General features: G+C 34.8%; 1 protein-coding gene across 3 annotated transcripts in view; it reads right to left on the bottom strand.

Annotated features, from left to right (window-relative positions):
- Window positions 1-17,878, bottom strand: part of LOC117104402 (ATP-binding cassette sub-family D member 3-like) — a 19,200-nt gene extending 1,322 nt beyond the window's left edge. The window contains exons 1-20 of one of the 3 annotated variants that reach the window (XM_033245261.1): window positions 17,657-17,878; window positions 15,400-15,427; window positions 15,168-15,226; window positions 14,677-14,728; window positions 14,095-14,183; window positions 12,973-13,042; window positions 12,759-12,785; window positions 11,954-12,024; window positions 11,462-11,585; window positions 10,684-10,793; window positions 9,926-10,085; window positions 9,655-9,724; window positions 9,364-9,461; window positions 7,541-7,632; window positions 3,317-3,408; window positions 2,477-2,552; window positions 2,098-2,239; window positions 1,891-1,956; window positions 1,282-1,395; window positions 542-637 (exon numbers count right to left, since the gene is read on the bottom strand). In XM_033245261.1, the coding sequence (XP_033101152.1) occupies window positions 542-637; window positions 1,282-1,395; window positions 1,891-1,956; window positions 2,098-2,239; window positions 2,477-2,552; window positions 3,317-3,408; window positions 7,541-7,632; window positions 9,364-9,461; window positions 9,655-9,724; window positions 9,926-10,085; window positions 10,684-10,793; window positions 11,462-11,585; window positions 11,954-12,024; window positions 12,759-12,785; window positions 12,973-13,042; window positions 14,095-14,183; window positions 14,677-14,728; window positions 15,168-15,226; window positions 15,400-15,427; window positions 17,657-17,787 (1,767 nt within the window). In that variant the 5' untranslated portion in view covers window positions 17,788-17,878. Of the gene's footprint in view, window positions 1-541; window positions 638-1,281; window positions 1,396-1,890; window positions 1,957-2,097; window positions 2,240-2,476; window positions 2,553-3,316; window positions 3,409-6,397; window positions 6,490-7,342; window positions 7,435-7,540; window positions 7,633-9,363; window positions 9,462-9,654; window positions 9,725-9,925; window positions 10,086-10,683; window positions 10,794-11,461; window positions 11,586-11,953; window positions 12,025-12,758; window positions 12,786-12,972; window positions 13,043-14,094; window positions 14,184-14,676; window positions 14,729-15,167; window positions 15,227-15,399; window positions 15,428-17,656 lie in introns of all 3 variants that reach the window. The other 2 variants (XM_033245252.1, XM_033245244.1) reach the window with 2 other exon arrangements.
- Window positions 17,879-21,560: the final 3,682 nt, after the last annotated feature.

Genomic DNA, 21,560 nt, shown 5'->3' with positions numbered 1-21,560 from the left:
TGGCCGTTTGCTGTTTTATGGGTTTTTCCCATTTGCCTTTTAAAATTATATATATATATACACATGTTTAAACTTTATTTCATCTGCAACCAACAAAGAACAGAATTTTCCAGGTTGAGAAAGTGTGAAATTACAACAATATACAGTAGAAACATAGAATGAGTTTTTACAATCATTATGGTAAAGAAACATTAATAAAACGAAAAAAGTTAATAACGGAGGAGACCACAAGTTCAAAGCCATCTTGTCATCTTTCAAATAAATTATTTTCTTTGGACAGCAACTAATCTGCTTTTTTAATAGAGAAAACTCTGTAATATTGTGTTAGTCTTAGTAATTATTATGTATTAATTAATATAATTTATGGTATTATTTGTTTTTTATTTTTTGAGAATTTTGTTTTTGCAGATTATTTTCAGCCCAAAGCATGGGACATGAAAGGGCTTAGCCACCAAGCTGCTTGAGAATTTGATGTCAACTCCAACAATGACACATCAAATTAAATGAAAGATCAATCTAAAATTTGTATAAGTTGACTTACAGCAACTCTCTGCTTCTCTCCGCCACTAAGAACGTCCATCCAGTCTTGAACAGCATTCCATCCCCCTTCACGCTCCAAGATGTTTGCCAACTGAACCTGGAAATCAACACAGTAGTAGCAGTAGTTGTAGTTTACACATAAAACATAATCAATGAAGTGCAAGTTCAAAAAGTAAATTCTGGGCAGTGTGGATGAGGAGTTGTTGATGTGGAACAATATCTCTGCCTCCAGGGGTCCCAAGCTGGAAGAATCTATTTTTAGGAAAACTGATTGAACAAGATTGTTTAACCCATCTAATTATATTTTGCAGTGCTTGGAGACACCCAACTGACTTCAGCAAACAATTGTCAATGCAGTAGAAAAAACAAAAACCGAAAGGTCCACTGAAGCAATCTAAATACCTTGCTCAAGGACACAAGCAAAATGCAGTGAAATATTGGAAACCCCCTCCCACCCCCACCTCAAGGTTCATGAACCAAACCATTTGTGCTGCACCAAATCTTTTCTACAACTTGCGGGACATGGGTTAGTTTCCTGGAGATTTTTTTCTAGCCCGTGGGAGCACATGAGGTTGTCCCAATTTCAGGAAGCTTCTATGACTTGTGAGAAACTTGGGACCATGGTCTTTAAACAAGGTAAGAAATACCAATATCTGGCAAAGCTCGTTCAAGTGATGAAGGGTAGATGTTGTATTTTATAGGGATCATAGATCATAAACTGATATTGATGTAATAAACTACCTTTTCCATTGATTCTGCAAGTTGTTCATCAGTCACTCCTCTTCTGACCATATCTTCTTTTGTGTCTGGATAAATTATCTGATCTCGTAGAGTTCCAAGGGTCATGTAAGGCCTCTAGAATATGAAAATAAAAAATGAACACCTTATTTTAAATGTTTCAGAATAATTTCATCTGGATGTAACATTGCCAGTCTACTTGAGAAAGCGAACGGATCATTTGCAAAATGTAGTGCGAGTAAAATCATATCGTTTTTTTTCTATTGGATCAACAAAAAAGAAAAGTCTATGATAATTTTTTTTTAAATAGTTAATTCATAAAAATAATACTACATGGTTTCTGTGTAGAATGGAAAATGAAGAAAAAATTAATGAATATCTAACAAGAGTCAAATAGGCATGTTTGAACAAACATTGTCCAATTAAGTAATTCAACTTTCAACAGACATGCAAAGACACAATTTGTTTGATCAAATGTCTGAAACAAACATGTACTATCAGATAAGTTTGATAAAATATCATTGGCTAAATACTCAAAATGAAAAGAAATGTTTCAATTTAAATTCCATTTTATTTAAAAATTATATTTTACAAAATATAGAAAATCCAAACCTGAGGTACATAGAATAATTTACAAGCTTCTGGTTTGGTCATTGTACCACCAAACAAAGGCCACAGCTAAATGAGAGTAAGAAAAAACAACATGCTGTAAATGTCTGCAATAAAGTATAAGACATAACGATAGATACTTTACAGTAATAAATACATTTGGCATATGCTACTATTGTTAAATTGTTATCTTTCTCCCATGCCTCTTACCTCTCCTAGGATTCTGAAGAGGGAGCTTTTGCCACACCCATTCGGCCCGCACACAAGCACATTCATACCTCTCGTGACCTCAAAGGTCATTGCTTTTACTAGTACGTCACCATTAGGTGTCACCAAAGGTACATTATCAAATCTGTAAGGTCAGGTCATGGACATAAAATCAATGAGATATAAAAATGCATTTTATATTATCCAGGGATGTTTTACTTCATCCGTGGGAGTTTTTAGCTCCGATGTGGAGCTCTAGAAACACTCGGCTGATTGGTTAACAGATCTTTTTTGTATGGGCAGCCTTTAGGGCCAATATACACTACTGCCTCTATTACACTGCTCTCATCGAAGCTTTCGAGATTACAAAAACTTGTTTTACCTTATAATATCATCCTTGAATATAACCTTTCCACTTCCTGCTACTAATGGTTCACTGTCCTCTTCACTATCAGAGTCTGATACAGAAAGATGCAGAAAATGAGTAATGCAAATTGAGTTGATAAAATTAAACAGATAGAATCATACATTACTAAATGATGCACAATAAACAATATATGATAATAAATGACAAAGAAATATAGATGTAGAAATATTGAAAGAATATAGGCAAATAGAGGAAAAAAATTAATTGATAGAATCTCTAAGGGTGTAGTTTTACCGAAGTATTTAAAACCCTTTATATACGACTACCCTTAGCTTAAGCCCTGTCCAGCTTATCAAATTTTATAATTGTGACATGCCTAAATATGCTCACGATGACATCACATCAACACCATATATAGGCACATCATGACTATATATGGGCACATGATGAGTATATATGGGCATATCATGACTATATATGGGCACATCATGAATATATATGGATACATCATGACTATATATGGGCACATGATGAGTATATATGGGCATATCATGACTATATATGGGCACATGATGACTATAATGGGCACATGATGAGTATATATATGGGCATATCATGACTATATATGGGTACATCATGACTATATATGGGCATATCATGACTATATATGGGCACCATCATGACTATATATGGGCATATCATGACTATATATGGGCATACAACAGTTTTTGTCAAATAAAATTTTATAGTGCGGACAGAGTTTAGGATGGTCAATAATTGGAAAAATAATACTAAAAATTAAATATTTAATATTTATTTTAATATTTAATATTTCATGAATGAATGTATATTCACCTTTATTTGTGTTTGATACCATTGTCCTTTCGTAACGTCCAGTATTCAAGTCCTTAAGGACAGTAATCAGCTCTGTTACCCTTGCTGTAAACCTGTTGCATTATGGATAATAAGTAATATGGTCAACATCAATGATAGTTTATCAGCATGTAAACAATCTCAAATTTAAAATTGAATTCTAAAACATTTTGCATTTAAATTAATTACATATTAATAATTCCTAAATTATGATATTGAAGGTCCATATGTATATTGTAATGAGGGACTTTTAATCAACTGTTGCAGTGTCATGTAGAGGTCAATGAAATCCCAATGAACCAACTGTTTTTACAACACAGCAATGTCCACTAACATGACCTGACATGAAAGCATCCAGACAGTTCAGGCTAAGATAACACAGCAATATCCACTAACATGACCTGACCTGACAGCATTCAGACAGTTCTGGTTGAGATAATAGGGACGGCGGTATGACGTAGAACGTAATGACGTCACTAAAAGTCATCTGCGCATGCGAGAACATTAAGGTCACCTCGTCGAGTAGATTCTGGAACGCAATTTGGCCAAATCTATGTATGCAGAGAACGTTGGACATAGGATTCCGTCCTAGTGTCGCGTCATCACACAAATAGAAAGCTCCCTAGAAGGAAGCTTTCGACTTGCGCGACGTGATGATAGAACGAATTCATGGCGGTCCTACATTCTCTGCACAACGTATATTTGGCTAAATTGCCTCCTCGAATTTATTCGACGACAACTAAACATTCTTGCAAGCGCAGATGACTTTATGTGATGTCTTTACGTTCTACCTGGTTCTACATCCTAACCTCATTGTGCAATCGAAAGCTTCCTATTAATAGAAAATCTCGTGCTTATAAATACACGCAACCCCTTGCATTGGGGTGGGGAGTTACAGAAGTCATTGAATAGATTACAAAGGTTCAACACTATGCAAATCTAATAGCATTAAAAAAATGTACATCAAGCTAAAATGCAAATTATCCAAACCACTCTAGCAAAAACAGGCTCTTGTTTAAAAAAATAAGAACATTTATGAATTATTAGATCTTTATATTCTAGGTTAAAAGCTAATAATTGAAGCAAAAATTGTTAAAATCCCATAAAAAATGGCAAAAATATAATTTATATTTTCGGTCACATGCTTTAAGATGGTCAATACACGGACATTTTAGTCGATTTGAAGACTTTCATTTTTGATGACAAGCACCTGGTTTTGTACATTTATTATATATATGAGATAACAAAATTTGTTATGGTTTAATAATATACAGCAATGCAATGAAAATTAAATAAAATAGAGCAATATGAAAATGTTTAGCAACTAATACAGATAGTCTAATGCAAGAATTATAGCAGATTACACAGCACAAAGGCAATGTGATACAAAGGCGATGCAATACAATAAGAGCGTACACAGTACAAAGGCAATGTGAGGCATAGAGAGAGAGAGCAGAACCCGCGCAAAAGACAATGCATGTATGAAAGCAACTTTACACTTTATATAGTATAAAGGCAATGCTAAGCTGCTAAAATGAGTTTCTTGATAGAGATAGTATGTGGCTTAATGTGTTCAATGTAGCAGTTGGTGTATGTGTGTATGTAGTGGGAGGTATAATAAAGTACAGAGGTTCATTAAGTTTTCACATTCTTGTCAAATCAAACAGGAACAATCGGTGCATGTATTTTTGTCTATTACTTTATTCTATCATTATATTTAAAAAAAACATAACTGTAAAATTGTTCAATTCCCATCGCTGCCTCTCTTCATGTTTCAGCTAGAGGGCTGAAATACAAGTCATAATAGCGCACCATCTTTCAGATGAGACATTTAAGTCCCGTGTGCATTTATGGCCCATGTGCACATTAAAGAACGCAGTGCACACTTCGCAAAAGAGTAGGGGATAGTCTCCCAGTGTATTGCCCAATCACCACCAGAAGGACCCCACAGTCTTCTTCTAGACTTTCGTGGACTATCCTTGGTGTTTACGCCGAATAAATCCAATCCAAGTTACATCATAGATGATCAGAATACTCATGATATCAGACATGCTTTTTGCAAATATTTAAAATTTTGTTTAATTGTTAATACTATAAAAACAGCAAGCAGTGTACCGCTATTGGTTACACCTGGTGGTACCATGGCGTGTGCCCTGAACCATGACAATCCCTGGTTATACCAGCTCTCCCTGTGAATATATTACGGAGCTTTTGATTGAACGAAGAAGGTAGGGCCCAGAACGCAATGACGTCACTAAGAAGTCATCTGTGCATGCAAAACGTTGAGTTCTCATTGTTGCTTTGATTCCAGGACAGTTTGGTTTGAATATTCATACGTTGGATGGTTACGGATGAGTGAATCTGTTCTAGCTTTATGTAGCACAAATCAAAATCTCCCTATTATATAATGACACTATCCGACAAGGCATTAAGTTGTTGGTCTTGTGTAAGAAAAGAGTAAATATGTTTACTGCGGCTGCAATGAGTCCGTATGGCCCAAGCACAAATTTCCTAATTACTGTATTTATAGGATAAATTTGAGTTACTTTTAAACCATGATATTATGACAAATTGTTTATTTAATACTGTATAATTATTCTGTATTTATATTTAAAGCCCATAATGAAAACAAGCTGCTATTATTTGTATTTTTTTTATCCTTAAATGATATTCAGAATAATAAATTTTTTTTTTATTTTATAAAAAGTGGAATATGAATACAAAAGGTTATCTATTAGGTATTAGTATCTTAAACTGCAAAAAAATAGGACTTTTTAAATAATGCATATATTGATAAATCAGAAATTGTTACCGCGCCAATTCCAAAATTATTGAAGATGCCAAGTGAAATATATACATTATATATATTATATATGTACATATACATTATATATATATATATATATATATATATATATATATATGTTTCTCATTTTTTGTCTTTATATGTATGTATATGTATATATACACAGTATTAGTAATCACAGTCATTCTTTTAAGTAGACTTGGGCAGCCGGTGGATTAGTACACACTGAAGAAGCTGAAATCCCATTGGTCACTCACCCTGATAAACGTGTCATGTCTCGTCCAGCGAGAATAATTCTACCGACTGCCTGAGCCATACGTAACAACATTCTCCCTGCCTGATAATATTCCTAATTAATGAGAAAACATGATGTGATAACGTTGAAGATTTACTCTCTGTGGTGAAATCTAGAAAAACCTAAATGTCAAAACTGAACATTGAATTGCTTGTTTAAAGGGATAAAATATGTTAAGCTTCATGTTAAGCGTTGGCTAAATTTCTGATGCTACTCAATTGATTACTCAGTCAATTTAAGGGGCTATGCGAAGAGTATAAAAAATATGCTCCAATAGGTGCATAAGTATACTGCATAAACCAGGTCAAATTACTCTAAACATTGTCTATTATCTGAGAAGCTGCTATCAGCCATTGGCAGGCCTGGAAAAAAAAATGTCCATGAAAGTTCTCTCGATAAAATGCCACCAGCACCTAATGTTATCTGCCCAACAGTTATTTTTTTAAAATTTTGTTCCCTAAAATGCCTCTGGGACATTCATGTTGCCTCAGACCACCGGTCATGCACTCTTTCCAGCCATGGCTATTGGTCATCTGTCAAAACTTAGGTCCAATTACTAACTCTCTAATAAGTTGTATGTGTAGTTGGAACGTCAACTTAGATGAACCTTAACACATTCCATTTTACAGAGGAATTCCACCACCACAGCATAGAGTATATCTGTATTACATTTGCATATCTTTCTTGAAAAGGAAAATATTTACTTTTTTTTAATTGAATGTTACTAACTTACTTAGATCCACAACACAAGCAATTTAAATATACAGTTTTAACATTCAAGTTAATTAGACCAACACAAAGAGTATACCTTTAAGGAAGTTGTAGAAGTTTTGTGAGTATGTTAGTAATGGATAAAGCATGCAAACTGCCCCAAGTAATGATGATCAAATTTCCTACTGATGCTTACCCGCTTAGCCTCGTTAATTCACGGCCTGAGAGTACAACTCGGCCAATAGCTTCAGCCATGCGGACTAGCATGCGCCCAGCCCTATAATAGGCCTGGCAAACACAGAACAAACACACGCACACATGTTAAAAAAGAATAATGTACTACGCAATGTAGTGTTACTACACATGACAGGATTTGGCATGGCCTGGGACTTACCCGGCGAGCCTTATGCCTTCCCGACCGGCAAGTACTAATCGGCCAATTGACATGGCCATTCTCAAGAGCATGTAACCTGCCCTGTAGTACGTCTAAATAAAGTAACATATATCATTATTTCTTCCAAATAAAGAAATATTAAAACACCAATAACTTGATTATCCATAAATTTCAATAACTTTACGTAACAATAATTAGTCTTTGGACTTTATTTCATCATGCATGAAGACTGAAAACAACACAACAAACTCTGTCAAAAAAATCAAATATATTCGAGGGAGACATCTATTCGAGGGAGGTGTAAAATGGATACATATATACTCAAAATTAATTTCAAAGTTAATGTGGAATTACAACACATAATTACCATCAAAGTATGTTATTATGTGATCATAAATACTTAATTATCCCAACCAGGTTTATAGAAAATGTAATTCTACTGAAGCAGAACATCAATAGAATGTATTGAGAATGATGTTGCTTCCATTAGATTTGTTTAGTGTCTTTTAGGGGGCATTTATTCAAGGAATACCTCATCCCAATCATTTGAGGAAGGCATTTTTTCCAAATGAGGCTCTAAAGAGACATTTGAGCCATGTCGTGGCGAAATGGTTAAGTTGTCGCACAGGCCAGTATTGAGTAAATGAGCTATCAAATATGGGAGCTCAAAAAATTGCCTAAATTTTATTTCAATATAGATCAAAAGTTTAATGTCCTAAAGTATTAGTTCTGGAAGTGGTCAACAAATCGTTTATTTAACGTTATGTTGATAGTTAATTCTATTAAACAATGTACTCACAAATAACTAAGAGTGCCATACTTTCACTTTACAATAACTAATGCTTGAAATGTCCAATTTCAATGAATAACCTCTCATTTTAAAGATCACTTACTCAGGTATCTGTAAATACCATTAAAATGGAATTTCAATTTTAGCTAAAACTTAGCCATTTTGCCACAACATGCCTTATTTATTCAAGGAGGGCGTTTACTCAAAGAGGGGTATTTTTTCAAATAAATGAGGTAAGCAGTACCAGTAAACATAAGTAAACTACTATCTCTTTGGGATTTACCACAATCTAAATTACTAAATTAGCAAGTTTCTGCCACCCATAATTTATGTTTCATGCATAGATAACAAAATCATATTACAAGCAGAATTTACTACAGTACTACTATTTGAAGCTGAATTATTCTATGCATCCCATGGCAAATGTAATATCATTGGTAACAAGTATTGATCATGATTATTACAATCAACAATTCATATGATTATATATAATAAGTATTATGTTATCCTTTGAAATATTGTCATTAACCATCAATCTAATTTCTTCACTATTATCACTACCACCATCAGCCATCACCATCATCACAGTCATCTTACAATCATCATCATCACCATCACAATGAAATATTATTTATTTTGATGTTGCTTGCATCAGAAAATTTCATAGGAGTGATATATTGCCCTACTTAACATTATTGTACTGAATACTCAGTATGTTCTCAATACTTGTGAAAACAATCTTGCAACTGATTCCGGTGGGAATCAAACCAAGAACTTCCAAATAACTAGCTTGGTGTCATAACCATTAGACCATTATGATTAGTGGCTAGTGTACCCAAGTAGCAGCGGGTACTGCAATGCTATTACCAGGTAGGCCAAACCATCACTCCTATTATAAATATTATTCTAATAGACAAGCTATAGATTATCTATAATGTTTATGACTATTTCTATGTATGTAGTGGTATGAAACACACCACTTGGATCAAGACAGTGTGTTGGTGTATACAAACCAGGGTATCGTGAAACTTACCTCCATTATTTCTGAGTGGTTGAGATGTAAGAAGGGCTCATGTTGAAGGTTTAAGAATGGTCTACTCACAACGCAATAGCCAACAACAGTAGCAATATCTTAAAAATAAAACAGTATACATATATATAGACAGTAAGTATATCATTATTATTGCTATTGGCATGGTAAACACTTTTGACTTTTGCCACCAGGATCATCCATGTCATCACCATTCAGAAAGAGAAATCAATTAATTTTTTTTACCATGGACAGATAAAGAGTACTTTAAAATAAGTCTTCATTTATACTTACATTTTGCAATAATGTTGTCAATAAAGCCCATTGAAAAACGGAAGAAAATAAAATGATGTAAATGGTCAACCTATAAAGAAAATTATCAGCATCATTACTAGTATAATAGTATTTTAAAATAACATTTTGTACAACCTAATTATGATTACTAAGTAAGAAAAAATAAGAACATTTTTGTCAAGTGGTATGAAATTGTTTAAAACAACATTACAGTGGTTTTGATGTTGGTAATTTTTTAAACAAACTATCCTTCATATATTTAACATCTTACCAATTTCTTGAATGTGTGGTAAATGGTCCTTCTTTCACACTTGTTACCCTGATAAAAGGCAATTTCTTCGCTGTTTGTAATCAAGCGAGAGTTAACGAAGCGGAACTCTCCTTCATATTGCTGCTCTTGTACTGTCATTTTACCTACAGGTCGACGCAGTCTACAAGTAAAACAACACCAGCACAATTCAGTTGCTTAGTCTACAATGGTTGATTTTTAATAATAAAATTACATTAAAGAACTTATAGGCTTGTACAAATTTATAAAATATACATAAAATATAAAAAATTTAAGATAGATGGCAAAAAACTGGAACCAGGTGTTGGGGCCAGATTGGGCAATGCTTTGAGGGGATAGCCACTCCTCCTCACAGCGAGACTGTTTACCTTCCAAGCATATGCCGGTACCCATTTACACTCCAGGTACAGAGAGACAAACGCAGATAAAGTGTTTTGGCCAAGGACACAAGTGACTTGCACAGTGAACGTTTCGAACCCCTAACCACAAGGTTGAGAGTCCGAGCTTCAACCAGTGCGCCAAACTCTTCCACAAGTAAATATAAGTAATCATTAAGAATCATCACACTTGTAATTTGCCAGGATAATTACTTGTATTGACAAAATGAAATGAAAATCAAAGCAAATATTATACAGTAGGGAAATTGTCTAGGCAAATATATAGACAAATGATATGTCCTGGAGTGTACACTAGTGAAGCATATTGCTAAGATAACCTGTCCCAGATAAAGGTTTACCTACCTGGTAAGAACTAAACCTGACACTGCCAAGTAGAGCAACATGAACGCTGGTCCTTGAGCCCCAATTGATGATGTCAACACACGAGTGTATATTAAGATATCAAGTAAAGGCTGCATAAACAAGATAAGAACAATCATAAGAAATCGAAGAATACAATATAGCATCAATAATGAAAGAAGCAGCACTGTTGTATGAATTCAATGAGTTTGTGTGGATATTTTTTTCATCTATGTTAATGTATCAATGTACTGTCGGTCCACTGCTGGACGAAAGCCTCATTATGCTGACCCCAAATCAGTCTAAATATGTATGTATTATTTCACATGAAAAAAAAGGTTCATGTATTGATATATGTAAATAATTATAACCTTGAACATTGAAATAAAGCATTTGTTGTCTAGTCTATGTTATCTAACAAGAAAATAAGTTTACCATATGAGGATATTTGTAAATAAATATAACTTTGAACATTGAAAAAAGAAAGGCTCCCAGCAGGATAGTGTCTACTGCTTTACATGGTCTTTTTTGTGCTACTGTAATGACTTTTTAGTGAACTTTCTAGGACAGGTCCTTCTAGCTTTCTGCGTTGTCAATTCAATTGATAACTTACTGCAGGACAGGTATTATCTAGTATGGCATCATATTTTGGTAGACGTGCTTTTCATTTTTATCTTTAGCTCATGACTCACCCCATCATTTCTCCATAAAGGATTTACTCGCTCTGGGTTAACTGCCAGAAGGGGCAGTAGACACAAAAACATGTGTTGTTGATCCTTACCTTGCTTAAGTTGGAATATAAGTCAGCTACGCTATTGCAGAACTTCTCTACATCTTGTGTTAAGAGCTGATCAGCATTAGCAATACGATTGTCAAGGTTACTCATCTTGTAGTATGTAAAGCCACTATAAAGTGAGTAAAAGTATTATCAAGTACTACATTGCACAATGATTAATAATCATGTTTAACATAAAAAGATTTCAAACATATAAGCCGGGAACTCACTGTTCATGTGAAAGTAACTCCGTTCCATGTGAGTGTTAGACGATGCAAAGTCTACTGGTTGTCAGTGCCAGTATCAACGAATCGTCAATAAAAAGGATCTGTTGCACGTGCATCGTGGCGCTACGTTTCTCCATAGAATATCATCAGCCAATGACCGCCGTGCACAGTAAGTGCCCAGCTTAAATATAGTATTTTTTGTTGTATTTTTCCATTTTTCAGTTTAAAATGATTTATTGTACTGTTCTTGATTGGAGGCAGTTCGACTTACCTTAGGTATTGATCATATAAAAATGACGTTAGCCGTGTCCTGAATAATAACTTGACTTCATTCAAACCATACTAAAGAGAACAAAGTAACTTTAAAAAAATGATTTGGGAAATGTGGTCATGTTGCTTTAAACTAGAGCAGTGGTTCCCAACTTTCTTTGGGATTCACAGACGGGTCGGGACATTTTTAAAGTCTACAAAGACCCACAGGTGTAAGCTTACTAACTTTCCATACCCAACCAATAGGATGATTAGTAGATAGAAGATGATTCACACAACACATCAAAGCTAAGGGGTCCGTGGAGGTAGGGAATCACTGTTCTAGAGTATAGTCATTTTGACACTAAACATTAAAGTTTTTAATTAAGGGCAACATAGCCCATTGGTTAAAGCTGTAATCAACCACTGTGTGGGTGCTGCACAATGCAGATTAATCCAACAAGCTACATTTTCTGTAAAATATATATAATAATGTATTATATAATTATTATATATTATTACCCCTCAACTGATCATGGAGACCCCCTACTTCACCTTGCGCCTCCCGCCCCAGCACCCCCATTTCAAGACTTCTAGATACGTCACTGGGTATTGGTGCTGTATACAAATTAAAGAATGCAGTAACCTTCTGAGAACCAGGAGTGCTGGACTGCATAATCCCAAGCCAAAATATCTGGTAACTCAATTAAGTTACCTTGCTTAACTCGAATTAAATAAAAGCAAATGTAAAATCAAAATGATCTAATTAATCATGCTAGCTAAATGAATAGTTGCAAAACAAAACATTTTAAGTGTACAGTACTTACTTTCAGCAAGTTATTTATCAAGGATATCTGAAAACAAAATAATTATCATTAACAGTATCATAATATGTCTAGGATATCTTGAGATAATACACTGAAGTGGATTATTTAAGGCAGATATTAAAAACTGCTTTGAAAAAAATGTATTTTAATGTTGGCTACTGCACTTATAAAAATATTTATATGTATGAGAAAAAGATCATTTAGTGACACTTACAGCTGGCATTGCACAAATGAAATTAAACAGATATTTCTTGAACAATGTAACATCACGCCCAATTATAGAACTGAAAGACAAAATACCAGTAGCCACATTACATTTCCTATTATATTGTCCTCCCATTAAGCCTCATTCTCTTAAAACCCTATTTCAATAAAGTACAGAATCATGGTATTTATTTTATATTTGTAAATTTGTAAACCATGACCACTCATTTAAATCTTCAATCCTGTATAATCTTAAGACAATTCTAAAAAAAAAAGCACCTACCAGTAAAAAGCGAAGTTTAACCAAGCATAATACTTGTACAAAGCACTTATCTCTAAAGTTTAAAACTGCTGAAATACGACCTACCATCAAATAAATATTATTACTAATTTACTTTGCAAGATATTCTACCACTATGATTGTAGTTATATTAAGGGTAGGCAAATAGGCACTAGGGCCAAGGATATGCCAAACAGTGAACTAAATCACTCTTCAAAGTGGCAATCCCAACACAAGACAACAGGGGTTCTATGGACCAGTACACCAGTGTAAATCCCTACTCATCTTAAAAGATGTATTGGGTTCTTTAAAGTGCACATGAGACAATTTTGTACACTGGGCCTACAGTTTATAGTCCTTATTCAAGAAGACTTGTTCCACCTCCAGGACCATACTGTACTACAGTGTTACGTCACGATACCATGTAATACTACTCCGTTGCTATGCGTTCAACCAGACGCCATTTTCTCCACTGACAAACCATTGATCCCAATTTCTAACGTAATTATTAAGATGATGCATCTTAGTTTTTCTTTGTAAATTTTTATTGATGATTAAATGTGTGTTCGATAACTAATATAATGCTAACTTTTGTGTTTTTAGTACATTTTGATGGTAAAATATTAGATTTTAAAATGCCTATTCCAGAAAGCCTATAAAGTCATTCAGGCGTAATGAACAGTAATCAATGTCTGGTTGGCAACAAAGGGCGCCACCTGGCGTTGTGACAACAATTGTGGTACTCTATACTCCATTTGAATAATAATAATAATAATAATAATAATTATAATATTTTCCTTACAAGAACAACTAAGTTGATTGGTCAAAATATTATTTTCATCCTGAATTTACCTTTCAATGGCTGTTCCATTTTGTATCATCCATACATCACAGTAAGTTCTTGCTGCTAACGAAGCTGCTACCAGTAGAAGATATAATGTCTACATTAAGAAAATAAACATAAAATTACAATTAGGGTATTGCATAAATGGCTGATAAAGATATCTTTGAAAAAACCCATCTTGTTCCTATAATTTAGTGTAGTTAAATTAATCAAAAATGTTAACTATGGTATACTGCATATTCTTTTAAATATTCCCACCCAAAAAAATTCAAAAATTAGAATAAATAAACTTATCAAAGTTACATTATAGACATTTTATTATGAAATCATTTAATATATGGTGCCAATGTAATTGCAAGAATTGCTTTATCTTTTTTTAAGTCTCAGTTAAAAATTAATTACTCATCAAAAATTTAAAATTATGCAAAAAGTTTATATTAAATTAAATGAGCAATATATATGACTGTAAATTTCCTTGAAATGATATTGTGAAAGCTGCTATGAAAATTAACAATATCTTTACCAGGCATTAAGCCATTTACAACTTTTTTTATTAACTTGAGTGAATACTGTATATTTTTAATACATACCTCCTTACAATTGATTCTTGGTACCAGTATCCGAAGTATAGAAAACAAACGTCTGATAGAGGAGAATAAGAATTTGAATTACTGGACTAGGACTCAGTATGTATTAATTGGGTAATGTTTTATACACATATCATTATCATCCATTAACATGAGATATGGGACAAGGAGCTAGAATACAAGGTATGAAAGAAGTGTGGCAATAATTTCAGAATTGTTTTTACAATAAAATTGGGAATTTCTATACTCAAAACAAGGGACAGGGGATTAAATTGATAATATAGTATACACACTATGATTCAGTGATAATACAATATGAGGTAAAAAACTATTCAGTATATCTTTCTGTTAATTTATTGCAGTTTTACAGTACAACGGCTGGGCTGGGCTTGGTCTGGTCAGGCCCGTCTAGGCTAGGCTAGGTAGGCCGAGCAGATTGTCTCGAGGGGCCCAAGGGTTGGGGGTGCAGTTATTCTGCTAATTTTAATTCTTACCTGAAGAAAACAGAATCTACTGCTGCTTTTTCTTTTGATTGTGCCTTAGATTTTCCACCCTTTAAATAACAAAAACAATCCATGAACATTACTGTATACATTTAATTCATTATTTCTCTACTATACATCACATCTTGTTGTGTTGCATATTTTTCATAGGATTAGCATTATTTTGCTTTTTTGGTGTGTTATCTATAGTATGTGAGTCGCTAAAAATAAATAATTGCTATACCTGAAACTCCACAGGAATTTCTGATTTACTGAAAAGAAAAAAAAAGTTGACATAAATATCCCAAGATGATTACAGTTTAATCAACTCTTATCCTTGCACCGTCTGTTGATCACTGTGCACATACTCCTACCAAATAAATTACCGGTAGCGGGTCAAAACGGCAATAAACTAAAACGGCATTTAAAACGGCAAAAAACAAAATGGCAATAAACCAAAACGGCAATGGTAAGTACCAAAACGGCAACAGACCAAAACGGCAATAGGCAAACCAGGTCAGCAAATGAACAAAATCAGTGCCAAACCCAAGAGCAAACACCGACGGGCACGGGCAGCAGTTTATAATTTTCTGAATTGTCTTGAAATTGGCCCATCGTCTGTAGGCAAATCGAATATTTCCATATTCTCCCTTTTAATGTTTAATCGCATTTTTAAAAATATTTTTTACACATCCATGACGAATTGTTTAGATACCTAATTTTACTGTATGTTTTATTTATTTGAATTTTTACTGCTTTTATATATTTGTGTTTCCCCCAATGCTTTTTTTATTGAATTTTTATGTTGTTATAAAGCCTATTACTATTATTGTTTTTTCGCATTTTTTACTTTTATGACATAAACTGTTTTAGCCTCATTTTGTCTGTATTTCAAAGCTTTATTTATTTGAATCATTTATTTTGAATTATTGAATTATTCAACTTGTATGTTGGTATATTGTTATTATTATTGTTGCTTTTTTTTCCCGCATTTTGTACTTCTATGACATAAATGGTTTTAGCCTCATTTTGCTGTGTTTTAATGTTTTTTATATACTGTATAGTAAATTTTTATCGTATTTAATTGTTGTACTTTTTCATGTTTAAAATAGACCGAATCGGTGAATCCAGCTATTACTGGTCATGTGACATATAGTGGGTACTAAATGTAAACATCAACATCGTAAACCACAGTGCACTCATTGAACACAGTATATTGAGAGAGTTATGATTTTTAGACAGCGACCTAAAGTAACTACAAACATCCTATGATTTAATTTTGGATTTAAAATAACTGTAAAATAATACTCTTGCAACGAATGCGGGGATTCGTTTTTTTTTTTCATGCTGTGATAGCATTTGACATGAATAATATTCTTGACTTAGGCCTAAAATATACCTCAGCCGGCGACGCCTCAATGGAGGTACCATACCTTTCCTTAAAAAACCTCCAGGCTTTATCCCACTATCCATTGGAGCCTTACCAAACCAAACTGATAAGTGTTCGAAAATTTAATTTTGACACTTCTGAGTGATTTACCAAATTATAATTCGCATTCCAACCAACATTTGCAACATCTGTGATGTGACTTGCATCAACATCAAGGCGAAGCCATATTCAATGCACTGTCATCTCGCGATCTCAATAGATGTAAACAAACCCTAATACCCACTATATGTCACATGACCCGAGCCACCGATTCGTTCTATTGGTCTTACGTAGGACCACATTGGAAATAAGTTTTACTTCCATTTTATTTTATTGCTTTTTTGGCTTATTGCAATTTTGACTTATCTCCGTTTTGTTCCATTGCCATTCTGGTAAAAAAGTGTTGCTGTTTTGGTTTGGTATTTGTTATACTAGGCCTAGACTAGGTCATTTGCTTTCTAGTCAAAACGGCAATGACCAATAAGAAATTCACTGTCAAGAAATTATGGCCAATTAGGTAGTTTAAAAAAAATGTGTTTGATTATGGATCATTAAATAATAATATATCATTTCAAATTGAGAGACATGCACGTGAATGTATTTTTTGCGAAATGGAAATTTATTACACGGCGCACACCAGGTAATATCGCAGACAATTGCAAAATTGAAAAAAAAGTGTAGGATAGCCTAGCTTTGCTAGAGGCCGTAGGCCTAGCTAGGCCCTAGTCTATAGTCTATATAGTAGGCTAGAGGTAGGCCTAGGCCTAGGCCTAGAAGTAAAATAAAATTACGTACTTTCAAAATGTGGCCGTAGTAAGGCTAGGCTGGACTAGGCTCACGGCAAATACTTGAGTACTCAGAATCTCATCTCAGAAGGCCTAGGTAGGCCTACCCTAGGCCCTAGGATAGCTAGGGCCTACCCTACCTAGCCGGCCCACCACCGAATACCCCACCACCTAGGCCTAGCCTAGGTTAGGCCATTGACTAGGCCCTAAGGCCTAGCCCTAGGCCTACCAAGCCTAGAGACTAATTATGATATCAGTTATTTTTTTATGCATAAAAATATTCGTACCTTCCAACTTTTTGTAGTTTTCCTTTTTCTCTGGAATTCATTCTTCTTGAAAGGTAGTATATGCTAAATGCGCTCGATATCGCTACTGCTGAAGTTGGACTATACAGAAATTTACTCATTGACGGAGCCATCTTGATGCCGGTTGTTAAAGTCTCCGCTCGATCTGACGGCAACGACACAAAACTATCAACTGGCTTCGCTGGATCTCTGACCTCGACCTCAAAAAAACGAGGAGTGGTGGTGTTGGTGCGTAGACAATAGAGGGCGGCAACCTGATATGTTTCGCGCTCTCTGATGAGCACTGATCTGGTACGGTGATGATATCAGTCATAACATGGAGGTATTCTCAATATTAGTACTCCCTCCATGGATCAGTGGGTTTGGCAATCAGAAACTAAAACAGTTTTTGAGAAGATGTTAGCGACACAATCAGAAAACATGTTTGCTGTATAATATTTAATTTATTGTGAAATAAAGTGATCAATGGACAATTTGACAATTATTGCAGAAAATGAGACTCACTGGCCCTGTCCGAATAATGTAGCATACAACCAATAGCAGCCTGCAGAATTCTTTATGCCTTGTAATATACCAATCATTTTCTTAATCTGTTTTACTTCAGTACATTATTGGCATAGACATCTTCATTTAACTCATAATCCAATTGTCAACATTGTTCTTCTGAAACATGTTTTCAAACTAAATTAACGTTCAATATTTAATAGGTCTACATGATGTACATCATAGGACATAGGAGAGAATGGCAAATAGGCCTACCTGAAAAGAAGTTACACCCACCTCAGACTTACCATGGTTGAAATACATGACAACAACACTATGCCCCAGGGGTATATCCAGGATTTTTTTCTGGGTGGATCTTGATCATAATTTTTGGACCTTTTCAGTGGGAGACAGGAAAATCGTTTACAGCGCCACCAGCTTGAAGCGGATGGCAGGCTCCGTTTCAGAATGGCTGGAATTGAGATAGAATACGGTACGTCACGCAATTGTCTAAGTCTTTGGACTCATTGCTGGTACTTTATCAATGCTTTTTCATTTATATCATTGTGGAAAGGCCCTAGAAACAATGTCTTTGGAAAAATTGTGGAACTTTGATTTTTTTGGGGGGGGGGGGGAAGGGTCGTACGACCTTCCCGACCCCCCACCCTTGCATACACCCATGTGCCCAGAAATTGTATTCACAGACATACATTATCATTGTAAACTGTCTTAATTTGACAATATGCGTTCAATTTTTAGTAATCAAATAATTATTTGTTCACTAAGGAGGGCCGGGTGAACCAGGCGTGTCAACACCAACCTCAGCTCCACAGGTTGAGGGTGAGGCAAAAAATATAAAGGATGGAGCAGCTTTAAATGCTGGAAATATTCTCAGATATTGAGGCTTGGCTTAAGTGCAGTTGCTGGCCTGATACTAGCACCTTTCGACTTGTAATAGATCAAATATTTATTTTGCGAAATTGTGAAAAAATCAAAGGGGCAAAATACCAAGATTTCTGTAAACTGCCCAAACCCAAACGGTTTCCAAATGGTCTTATAGTGAAGTATGTTAATACACAATTTTTTTTTTTAAATTATGAAATTTTTTTAATGAAATTCTTAAATTTAAGGCGTTTCTTTTAAGGTCTATTGGGAATGTACTGGCACGATTCCGAGATTATCCCAATGAGGATTGGAACATGGCTATCATATACAGCACTATTCATGAAATAAATTAAAACATCCCAGGAATCATACATAATAACTCCTTCAAGTATAAACTCTCCTCGGAAAACATTCAGGTTTTTTCATAGTCTAGCTTTGGGGCCAGGATATTGATGAATATGAATTCTGTATCTAGTAGAGGTTGTATTAGGCATAGGGCCTATGTAAAAAGGAATAGGTAGGCCTATTTGTTGTTTATTCGTTTTTTTCCACTTTCAATTATCACTTTAATTTTTACATCATGTTCTTTACAGTGGTGGCGCCAGGATCTGCCCGACGGAGGGCTAAAGGCCCCGACGGGGGAGGGGAGCTAGTAGAGCGAATCGAGTCTCACTTGACTCAAGGTAAGGGGGCCGCCTAGGGGCCCCGGTGGGGTCTAGGGGGCGAGCCCCCTGGAAGCCACGGATATTTGATGAATTATGGCGAATTTTTATTACTTTTTTGATAGGCATCGAGTTACTATAATATGACTTTGGTATCATGACGCTGTCTCTTATACACATCTAGATGTGTATAAGAGACAGGATATTGAGGCTTGGCTGGGAGTGCAGTTGCTGGCCTGATACTAGCACCTTTCGACTTGTAATAGATCAAATATTTATTTTGCGAAATTGTGAAAAAATCAAAGGGGCAAAATACCAAGATTTCTGTAAACTGCACTCCCAAACGGTTTCCAAATGGTCTTATAGTGAAGTATGTTAATACACAATTTTTTTTTTTAAATTATGAAATTTTTTTAATGAAATTCTTAAATTTAAGGCGTTTCTTTTAAGGTCTATTGGGAATGTACTGGCACGATTCCGAGATTATCCCAATGAGGATTGGAACATGGCTATCATATACAGCACTATTCATGAAATAAATTAAAACATCCCAGGAATCATACATAATAACTCCTTCAAGTATAAACTCTCCTCGGAAAACATTCAGGTTTTTTCATAGTCTAGCTTTGGGGCCAGGATATTGATGAATATGAATTCTGTATCTAGTAGAGGTTGTATTAGGCATAGGGCCTATGTAAAAAGGAATAGGTAGGCCTATTTGTTGTTTATTCGTTTTTTTTCCACTTTCAATTATCACTTTAATTTTTACATCATGTTCTTTACAGTGGTGGCGCCAGGATCTGCCCGACGGAGGGCTAAAGGCCCCGACGGGGGAGGGGAGCTAGTAGAGCGAATCGAGTCTCACTTGACTCAAGGTAAGGGGGCCGCCTAGGGGCCCCGGTGGGGGTCTAGGGGGCGAGCCCCCTGGAAGCCACGGATATTTGATGAATTATGGCGAATTTTTATTACTTTTTTGATAGGCATCGAGTTACTATAATATGACTTCATGTAGGCTATGCTTTCTAATGTTGAAATCAGCTTCCAAAACCAAAACATTTTAAATAAAGCAAGAAACAAAGAGTATGTAATGTAACCATCTAATTTATTTTCAAATCCTCATTCTTAAAAGTGAAATTCTATATTTTAGAAATTTTGCATGAAATCTGTCAACCACGCTGTCATGGTCGAGGTTGCTTCACCTATCACGATGTATTCCAACCATGATGAGGCTATCCAAATGAGCATTTGTCATAACAGAACGCAATTTTTTTAAAAATTAGTCTCATTGAATTATTATTAGGCCTATTATTATTATTATTATTGTTATTGTTATTGTTGTTGTTGTTGTGATGAAATGTTAACACAAACAACATGGTGGCTAAACGAATATTACATGTAAATATTTTTTTTATTTTGTTCCCCGACAAAATTTATCGTCTTCCCCGACGCCACCACTGGTTCTTTATCTGTTAAATACCTCGTTTACCTATTTTACCTCATGTTTTTTTCTGTTTTACTTCAGTACAATGTAAATCATCGATTTATCTCAATCATACACTGAGATTAAATACAAAAATGATTTATTTTGAATATTCTTCCCATGTAAATTTGTAATAGGTACGCCAATACGATTGTATCCTGTGTATTGTTGCAGGATAAAAGCTTTTAGTTAGATGGGGCAATGAGAATGTTGTTTACCTTGACCCAGTCTCAGCCTAAATAGAATTTCTGATCTTCACTCATTTTCGTGAATTTCCCTCCGAGTCCTTCGGTTTCCTGCACCAAACAGATTTATCTTTCGTTTGCATCTTCATTGGGTCAGCGAGTTGTAATATTATATAATATTTTTAATTATT

This window comes from Anneissia japonica, unplaced genomic scaffold (assembly GCF_011630105.1).
Source record: "Anneissia japonica isolate Jap-2015-1 unplaced genomic scaffold, ASM1163010v1 scaffold287867_len1003013_cov215, whole genome shotgun sequence".
In the NCBI taxonomy this organism is placed as follows: domain Eukaryota; kingdom Metazoa; phylum Echinodermata; class Crinoidea; order Comatulida; family Comatulidae; genus Anneissia; species Anneissia japonica.
The sequence above is the reverse complement of the archived record's forward strand: the minus strand, read 5'-3'. Positions and strand labels throughout refer to the sequence as shown.